At 46.9% G+C, this 10,126-nt stretch overlaps 1 protein-coding gene across 1 annotated transcript; it reads right to left on the bottom strand.

The window, feature by feature from the left end:
* Positions 1-338: 338 nt before the first annotated feature.
* On the bottom strand, positions 339-6,971 carry mustn1 (musculoskeletal, embryonic nuclear protein 1). The gene is made up of 3 exons (XM_033036905.1): positions 6,839-6,971; positions 6,639-6,762; positions 339-680 (listed from the first exon to the last, which is right to left on the bottom strand). Exons 1-3 carry the CDS (start codon positions 6,845-6,847, stop codon positions 574-576), a joined length of 240 nt encoding a protein of 79 aa, XP_032892796.1. The 5' UTR covers positions 6,848-6,971; the 3' UTR covers positions 339-573.
* Positions 6,972-10,126: the final 3,155 nt, after the last annotated feature.

Here is a 10,126-nt window from a genome sequence, read left to right as displayed (position 1 = left end):
ACACGCATACTCACACACTTTAGACACACAGATATGCACAAACGCAAACCAACAAACAACTAAAAGCTCGAGTCGGACACAAAGCTGGAGGAACTCAGCGGCTCGGGCAGCGAATATGTAAAGTGAGTGGCGAGAATTCTCGGGTTGGTCGGTGTGAGCTTGTTTTTAAATCTGAACGGGAGTGGGTTCCATCCAGGCACTGTTTGAAGTGCGCTTGTACATGTGTGGGTATAAAGGGTCAAACATCGGTGTGTTGACGATGCCGGTCAATGGAACAGGTTGGGGTCCCTCACGGGTCAAGGGGAGCGAGACCACAGACAAAAGACAATTGATTAAAATTACTACTTCACAATCACTTTATTTCAAATGTTCTGACTTGTATTTTAAGAAGACGGACTGATTGGGAACGGGGTTATTGGGGCTTTAATACAAAATAGATGGCACTTCTTCACAAACTGGATCCGGATCAAGATTAAGTGTTGGTTAGTTTCTCCATTAATGAATCCCTGACGCTGAACCTGTCTGTAATATCGCGGCTAAATCGATGTGAGCCCAGAGCTCGCAGCTTGGCGGTCATTTGTCGAACGTGCTGTCGGGTTGTTCGGCTTCCTTCGTGAACACGGTCTCTTGTCCGGTTCTTGCGGCGCTGAAAACTGACGGAGCCACCGCACCTTCCCGCTCTGTTGGTACAAATGTTACAAACTCATCAAAACAGGAACCCCAAAGTAAGTCCCCAAATCCCCGCCCGTAGCGAGGCAGTTCCAGCCCGACTCCGCCCTCATCTCCGCTATTTCATGGTCTGATGAACCTCTCGCAGTTCATAAGGCCATGTGATAGGAGCAGAATTAGACCAATCCGCCATTCAATCGTGGCTAACTAACCCAATTTCCCTGTCTTTTCATAACCCCTGACACCTGTACTAATCAAGAATCTATCTACCTCTGCCTTAAAAATATCACTTGACGGCCTCCACAGCATTCTGTGGCAAAGAATTCCACAGATTCACCAGCATTGACTAGATAAATCCCTCCTCATCGCCTTCTTAAAGGAACTTCCTTTAATTCTGAGGCTATGACCTCTTGTCTTAGACTCTCTCACCAGTGTCAACATCCTCTCCACATCCACTCTACCCAAGTTTTTCACGCTATCCTTCAGTGGCCGAACGCGGGGTGCAGAAAGCCTCGTTTTTCTTGGTGTTTTGGCCTTTATGTTTGTGTGTGTGTGTGTGCTTGCATATGTGTGTATATACACACTGGACTTTTATTTCTCATTTATTATATTGTTTACAATGTACTATGTTTAAATATTCTGTTGTGCTGCTGCAAGTAAGAAATTCATTGTTCTATCTGGGACATATGGCAATAAAACACTCTTAACTGTTGTCACGTGTGATGCGGGAGCGCATGGCTGCAAGTTGACCATTGCAATGGCGATGAATAGACAATAGGTGCAGGAGTAGGCCATTCGGTCCTACGAGCCAGCACTGCCATTCAATGTGATCATGGCTGATCGTCTACAGTCAGTACCCCGTTCCTGCCTTCTCCCCATATCCCCTGACTCCACTATCTTTAAGAGCCCTATCTAGCTCTCTCTTGAAAGTATCCAGAGAACCGGCCTCTCCCGAGGCAGAGAATTTCACAGACTCACCACTCTCTATGTGCAAAAGTGTTTCCTCGTCTCCGTTCTAAATGGCTTACCCCTTATTCTTAAACGGTGGCCCCTGGTTCTGGACTCCCACAACATCGGGAACATGTTTCCTGCCTCTAGCGAGTCCAAACCCTTAATAATCATATCTACCGGTACCAAAAAATGCCTCCCCAGCCTGTCTGAATGACTACCGAGGCCCTTACCTCGGTAGTCATGAAATGCTTTGAGAGGCTGGTGAAGAAACACATCTGCGCCTTCCTCCCTCGGAACATGGACCCGTTGCAGTTCGCATACCGTCCGAACAGATCCACGACGATGCGGTCTCCCAGGTCTTGCACACCGCTCTCTCCCATCTGGACAGCCAGAAGGGGGGCTACGTGAGGATGCTGTTCATAGACTACAGTTCAGCCTTCAACACGATAGTCCCCACCAGACTGGCCGGGAAGCTAATGGAATTGGGGCTCAACACCTCCCTGTGTGCCTGGGTCCTGGACTTTCTCACCGCCAGGCCCCAGGTAGTCAAGATGGGAGGAAATACATCGAAGTCCCTCACCCTGAGCACAGGATCGCCGCAGGGTTGCGTCCTCAGCCCCCTATTGTACTCCCTGTACACACATGACTGTGTGGCTAGGTTCAGCTCCAACTCAATAATTAAGTTTGCTGATGACACTGTGGTGGTGGGCCTGATCTCAGACAACGACGAGAAGGCCTACCGGGAGGAGGTGGCTGGTCTAGCACTCTGGTGCCAGGATAACAGCCTCCTCTTGAACATCAAAAACACGAAGGAGCTGATCATGGACTTTAGGAGGGCACATCATCCGAGGACGTACACTCCATTGAGGATAAATGGGGATCCTGTGGATAGGGTGAACTGTTTTAAATATCTGGGAGTCCACATCTCCGAGGATATGACATGGGCATCACACGCCTCAGCACTCGTGAGTAAGGCAAGGCAGCGCCTTTACCACCTCAGGGATTTGAGGAAATTCAGAGTGTCTCCGAGGATCCTCCAGTGCTTCTACGCAGCGGCGGTGGAAAGCATCTTGTCCAGGAACATTACCATCTGGTTTGGGAATTGATCTGCCAAGGACAAGAAGGCTCTGCAGAGAGTAGTGCGTTCGGCCGAACGCACTATGGGAACTTCACTCGCCCCCCTGCAGGAACTATACATCAGGAGGTGCAACTCCAGAGCCAACAATATCATGAGAGACCCCTTCCACCCCTGCAACGGACTGTTCCAGCTGCTACGGTCAGGCAAACGCCTCCGTTGCCATGCAGTGAGAACGGAGAGGTTGAGAAGGAGTTTCTTCCCAGAGGCCATTCGGACGGTAAACGCCTATCTCACCAGGGACTAACTTTACTGAACGTTTGTCCTTCCATTATTTATTATGTAAAAGAATATGTGTGTTATGATTGTGTTTATAGTTTGTTTGGTTGTTTGTCTTTTTGCACAAAAGTCCGCGAGCATTGCCACTTTCGTTTCACTGCACATCTCGTATGTGTATGTGACAAATAAACTTGACTTGACTTGACTTGACTTGTTTCAATAAGATCGCCTCTCATCATTCTAAACTCCAGAGTGTACAAGCCCAACTGCTCCATTCTCTCAGCATATGACAGTCCCACCATCCCGGGAATTAACCTTGTGAACCTACGCTGCACTCCCTCAATAGCAAGAATGTCCGTCCTCAAATTAGGGGACCAAAACTGCACACAATACTCCAGGTGTGGTCTCACTAAGGCCCTATACAACTGCAGAAGGACCTCTTTGCTTCTATACTCGACTCCTCTTGTTATGAACCTGACACCGTCGTAAGAAGTTCAGCCCAAACTGACCTTTCAGTCGAGCGCTCCAAATCACCCCCCCCCCCCATTGATTGCAACCCCTTCAAATATGTATCCAATTACAAATTAGACATTCATTTTCCAGGCAACATATCCCACATTCAGGCACATGGTCGGGAGCAACAAAGTGCTGGAGGAACCCAGCAGGTCGGGCAGCATCTTGGAAGGAAAGACAGGTTGATGCTTCGGGTTTGAGATAGCAGATATATAGTTGGTGAGGGGAGGGTGGGGCGAGATACACATGAAGCAGATGTGGGTGTATTGATGATACAGCCGGAGGCTCATCGTTCAACGTGGCCGTGAGGGAGCTAGAGACGTCGGACGCGAGGAACAGGGCCGGTGAACCGGGTTAATGCTTCCAGTGGTTTCGGTGTCGGCTGCAGGAGGTGCCCCCAAGTGGCAAAGATGGCCGGGGGAGGAGAGGGTTTGTGGGAACTGCTCCAGTACATCGAACTAGGACTTTGAATAACAGCATGTGTAATACATGCAAAAATAATGTAACTGTGCAGTTGCATATGTGACAAACAAAATACCATTGAACCATTGAGAGGGGAGAGCGGCGAGAGCGACAGAGGCTGGGAGGTGATTGAGGCAACAAAGGGCTGCAGATAGAATGAAAAATAACTGATGGAATCAAAGGGTAGGAGCATCTGTGGGAGTGAAGGGGCAGACAATGTTTCATGTCAGGCCACCTCAGATACATTCTAACCTTTCTGTGGCCTGGTTATTCCATTGGTGAGGTAATGGCAAGGATTCTCGGAGTGGATAGTCCTAGCGCCGTGGGTGGCTGCTATTTGTATACGTTGTGTATGAAGCAAAGAATCTCACTGTGCCTTGTCACATGTGACAAAGTATTCCTACTCCTAATGGCAAGGGTTCTTGCAGTGGGTAGTCCTGTTGGCTTGTTGTTCAGTCTGAAGAAGGGTCCTGACCCGAATCGTCATCTGCCCATTCCCTCCACAGATGCTGCCTGGCCTGCTGAGTTCTTCCAGCACTTTGCTCTTTGCTCAAGATTCCAGACTCCGCAGGCCCTGGAGTCTCCAAGGACTGCAGATAATGGAATCTGACAGGGAAGGAAGAAAGGTGAAATGTGGAACAAAATGTGGGTGGTAGAGTTGGCAGAGGGGAACACTGTATGTGTGTGTGTATGTGTGTGTGTATGTGTGTGTATGTGTGTGTGTGTGTGTGTGTGTGGAGGAGGGGGGGGGGGAGGCACCAGTGGGACAAGTGCGTGGTGATGGCAGGTTAATGGGGAAGGGGGAAACTGGGTGATATGGGTTTGGGATTGAAAAAAGGGTGCATGTGAGATGACCCGTGTAGATCAGAGGGAGAGAGAAAGGGGCAAAGGAGGAGTGAGAGGACGAGGAATCCCAAACATATTCCAAATAACTTCAACTTGTAAAAAACTTGTAGAGTTGCTCGTTTTCTTTGCCAATCCAGGGCTGCGCGCCCTCTGCTTTCTCGGTTGCTCTGTATTCACTCTTTCAAAAATATCATGATTTTGAACACGCCTGCATCGGGCTCATCACATTTCTTCATCATTACCAGCTTTCAAAGTCTTTCAGACTTACATACTTTCTTGGTGACAGTCTTTTTCCTCGAGCAGGTGTCCAACATTAGAGGATATAGGTTTTAGGTGAGAGGGGAAGCTTTTCATTAGAGATTAGTAGGTATGTGGAAGGAGCTGCCTGAGGAGGTAGTTGAGGCAGGTACAATGGCAACGTTTCGAAGACAAATGGACTAGTACACAGATAGGAAAGGTTTAGCACGATATTAGATAAATGGAACAAGCTCAGGAAGGCATGTTGGTGGCATAGACAAGATGGGCCGAAGGGCCTGTTTCTGCGCTGTGCGACTGTGCCCCCACAATAAATACAAGCAGGGGTGGGTCATTCAGCCCTCATGCCTGCTCAATCCTTCATTGTGACCAGGTCTGATCTTCACTTGCTATCTTACTCTGATCTCACTTGCTATCTTACCTCTCCATATATAGAACGTGCAGAAATGAATCGACCTCCACCTTGAATATAGTGAAGAATTGAGCAGAGAATACAACCATTCATCGCCATTTGAGCAAAGACATCTCTCTTATTTTTGTCTTTATTATTTTAAATAGCCGGTAGGGTTATCAACGACAAGATGGCAGGTTTAAAGTGCGAGAAAGGAGGCTAAAAGGAGATCTGAGGGGACAGTTTTTTAAAAATAGAAAGTGGTTGGTATCTGGAACCTGAGGGAGGTGGTGAAGCCAGACATGGCCACATGAGACTGAAACAGGCAAGGCGGAGCGATACGGGTGGGTAACGGGCGGGTCTGTGCAGCGAGCGACAGGGTGGGCATGGAGGGTTCAGTGTTTTACCACTCTGTGGCACTGTGACCCATGGTCCTCCCAATTGTGTACGTTTCAAGCAGACCCCCTCTTATTTTTCAAGAAACTCCAAAGAGTGGAAGTCGAATTTAGTCAATCTCAAACCAAAAACTCGCCGTCCAGGGATCAGCCTGACAAACTTTCGCCACCCCCCCCCCCCCACCTCCGTCGGCAATAGCCCCCCCTCCCCCCCCCCCCCCCCCCGCTAGAAAGATCTCTTCTACCACCCACCCCATCTCGAGGCTCACTTAAACACTTCTGATAAATAGTCATCGACGAAGTGGCGACTGTTCCTCACGACTGCGAATACGAACCCGCACCTTCATTCTTTTTGTTTTATTTTCGACTGTTTCATTGTCCAGGGAATTGTTAGTAAAATAACCCGAAACGGAGTCGGATATTTCGATCCAGATGCGTAAACCTTTCTCTTAGTTCAGCCACTTGTCCGAGTAATCTCTGAGTTTCGGGAGTTTGGCTCTCGCCGAGATCTCAGGGGACCCGAGAATTTCCAAATGCGGCGTTTATTTAATGACGACGTTTAAGATCACGCCTTGTACATACAAAGATAACGGGTTTGTGCGGGACAGGAACGTCGTGGGTGGACTTTACACAGAAACTGTGTTCAGTGAGTTTGTCTGAAGGAAAAATCAACGGAGATCTGAGACAAAGTATCAAAGTATCAGAGTATCAGACAAAGTATCAGAGTATCAGACAAAGTATCAGAGTATCAGACAACGTATCAAAGTATCAGAGAGGAGGGGATTGGATTTGAAAGACTTACCACATTGTCGCATCACCTCGTACGTTTTGGATTTGAGCGGCTGTTTGGCGCTCAGTTTGTGCCTGGCTCCTTTGATGTCTTCCTCTTTCATCGGAGGTCGTTTCTTCTTCACAACTTGCGCCTCCTAAATGCCAAGAAACATTTTACAAAAGGCGTGCAGAAAGCAGTCAGTGCAGCGCGAGTAAATATAACCGTCTTACCTGCGACATATTTCTCAGCGAGCTCGCTGCGAATACAAGGAGGGGCTCAACAGCAGCGAGTTTTTGTTGCTGGGAACCTTCTAATTCGGGAGCCTGGGAATGAGCTCAGACTCTGTCACCAGGCGGCTATTATTAACCATGAATCTTCTTTGTAGAATGTACCGAACCGGCCTGATGTTTACAGACAGCTGCCGACTCGGGGAACAAGTTACATCGAGTTTACTGCACGCGAAAGGCGGTGGGTTTATGAGAAGTGGGCTTTACACAAGTTTCACCATTATGGTCTGGTCGCCTGGTATTGTTGATTGTACATTTATTTGTTGTGTAGTGACGTTCATATGCCTGTAAAGCTGCGGGAAGTAAACATGTAATTGTCCCGGTCCTGAGGCGGACACAATAAAACTCTTGACTTTCATCCCTATTTGAGAACTCCGGGTTGTAGATAAAGAGCAAGTGGCGGATCCAGTTTACAGAACTACCAGCTCTCGAACAGGGAACCGGAGCATCATGAACGCAGCTGAACTCCAGTCATGACTCAGCCGCTATCCGTGACCACCGAGATTCAGCCCATCCCATGTTCGAAGTATTTACCCTGCTTAGAGCAGGCAGAAAGAACATCGTCACACTTTTCCCCTTTGGTTCAGTGACGATGAACATAATCTGAGACGAAAGACAGAACATGTTTTGGTCACCGAGCTATTGGAAGGATGTTGTTAAGATGGAAAGATTGCGGAGAAGATTTACGCGGATGTTGCCAGGACTTGAGGGCTTGAGCTATCGGGAGAGGTTGGGCAGACTAGGACTATTCCTTGGAGAAAGAGGATGAAGTGGCCATTTGGCTTATTTTGTGTGTCATTAATTATGGCAATTGTTTTTAAATTTTAGACTGCCTGTAATTATGTGGGTGGGATGTTTTACAGAGTCTAGTGCGTTTTTGCTGCTGGGTTTCTTGCGCAGAAGCTTAGTTTCGTTTAGCTCGGAACTACATGGGGAAGATATAACCATGTGAAGTTTTGCCGAGACACGAGTAGTTTTCTAACGTTTAAAGCAATATGCTGGAGTTTGAACAAGATTAAAGTGTACGAGTCGGAGAAGAAGGTCGGATGTATATCTTTACTGTTTTTCTTCAACAATAAAGAAGCTACTAATCAAAAGACTGTTATGAAGATTTATCTGTGAAGAAGTTCTGAAGGTCTCACAGAGAGCTCACATGCATATTACGACATTTTCCTAAAGCCATGTAGTCTCTTTAGTGGCTCGAGGGAGTAATCTCTTGAACGATATAACAATCTGCCACTACAGAGGATGAGGGGTGATCTTATAGAGGTGTATACGATCTAGAGGGGAATGGATAGGGTGAATGCAGATTTTTTAAACCCTGAATCAAGAACTAGGGGACATACATTTAAGACGAGAGGGGAAAGATTTAATAGGAACCTGAAGGGCAATTTTTTCGTACAGAGGGTGGTGTGTTGGGCTACAGCCTCATCCCCAAGGACGAGTTGGGCCATGGGGTCTGTTTCCACACAGCAAGACTCTATAGGCACATGGATGTACAGTTGAGGGATGTAGATCTTGTCCAGGTAGATGAGATTATTTTTTCTTGGCATTATGTTCAGCACAGGCATTGTAAGTTGAAGAGCCTGTTGCTGTGTGGTACCGTTCATTGTTTTACGTTCTCTGTTCAACAATTTGGACGAGCTTGTATTAGGCATGATTAGTAACCATATAACAATTACAGCACGGAAACAGGCCATCTCGACCCCTCTAGTCCGTGCCGAACACATTAGCTCCCCTAGTCCCATATACCTGCGCTCAGACCATAAGTAAGTTTGCAGATATTTGCTATCACAGTCAATGAAGTTGGTTATCTCGAATTACAGCAGAATCTTTATCAGCTGGGCAAGTGGGCCAAGGAATGGCAATTGGAGTTTACTTCCAATAAGTGTGAGGTGTTGCATTTTGGGACATCAAACCAAGATATGACCTTCACAGTGAATGGCAAGGCCAGAGGGAGTGTTATAGAGCAGTGGGATCTAGAACAAGTATATATAATTCCCCAAAAGTGATGTTGCAGGTAGATAGGATGGGAAAGAAGGTCTTTGGCATGTTGGCCTTGTGGGAATGGAGAGTAGAAGTTGGGACATTATGTTACAGTTGGCCATGAAGCTGGTGAGGGTGCAGGAGTAGGCCATTCGGCCCTTCGAGCCTGCACCGCCATTCAACATGATCATGGCTGATCATCCAACTCAGTATCCTGTACCTGCACTTGGGAGTATTTTGTTTCGGTCATCTTGCTATAGGAAAAAAATGGCATTAAGCTGGAAAGAGTGGAGAAAAGATTCATGAGGATGTTGCTGGGATTTAAAGGCCTGAGCAATAGGGAGAGGTTGAGAACTCTTGGACTTCATTCCTCGGTGCAGGAGGCTGATCTTATGGGTGTATGAAATCATGAGGATAGGGGGAATGCACAAAGTATTTTTCCTACGGTAAAATCAAGAACTAGAGTTAAAGTGAGAGGGGAAAGATATAATAGGAATCTGAGGAGTGACCTTTTCCTCCCACAGGGTGGTGGGTATATGGAATGAGCTGCCAGAGGAAGTGGTTGAAGCATGTACAATAACACATTTAGACAGGTACATAGATACAAAACGTTCAGTGTGATATCTAGATTTGATGGGCCATCTTGGTCAGCATGGACAAGTTGGGGCAAAGAACCAGTTTCTGTGTTGTGTGACTATATATCATCAAATAATTGCACAAGACTGGAAAACGACTCTTTAGCCCATTTACAAATGTCCCATTTGCTTGCATTAGGTCTGTATTCTTCTATGCTTTGTCTATTCATGTAACTGCCTAAATATCTCTTGGGGAATCCAAGGAAGATTTTGTTCACACAGATCGTTGCAATCTGGAACACACGGCTAAGATGGTGAGCACAGTACTCCTACATTTAAGCAGCATCTGAACTAGCATTTGGATCGCCACAGCAAAGTTGGCTAGAGACCAAGTGATGGTAAATGGGATAGTATAGCTGCTTAATGGTCAGCATGGATATGGTGTGCTCAAGGGTCTCTGTGCTGTGTGACTTGACTAAGCAGAGATCCCTCTCAACGTAAGAGAGGTCAGCATTGAGGGTTGAGGATTGTTTTCAGCAAGATGGTAAACTATTGGAAATCTCTTGTTATGGGTCTAGAGGTTAGGTCACTACACACAGGGACAAATAGTGAAAGCTTCAGCTATTGAAGGGACTAAATCAAGTAGGGGTAGTGGAGGAAAACGACACTC

Source organism: Amblyraja radiata, chromosome 18, assembly GCF_010909765.2.
Source record: "Amblyraja radiata isolate CabotCenter1 chromosome 18, sAmbRad1.1.pri, whole genome shotgun sequence".
Taxonomy (NCBI): Eukaryota; Metazoa; Chordata; class Chondrichthyes; order Rajiformes; family Rajidae; genus Amblyraja; species Amblyraja radiata.
The sequence above is the reverse complement of the archived record's forward strand: the minus strand, read 5'-3'. Positions and strand labels throughout refer to the sequence as shown.

Coding starts and splice junctions, on each gene's coding strand:
- mustn1 (XM_033036905.1), bottom strand. Junction 681..6,638: donor CGAGGTGATGCGACAATGTG/GTAAGTCTTTCA, acceptor TTGTACCAACAG/AGCGGGAAGGTGCGGTGGCT.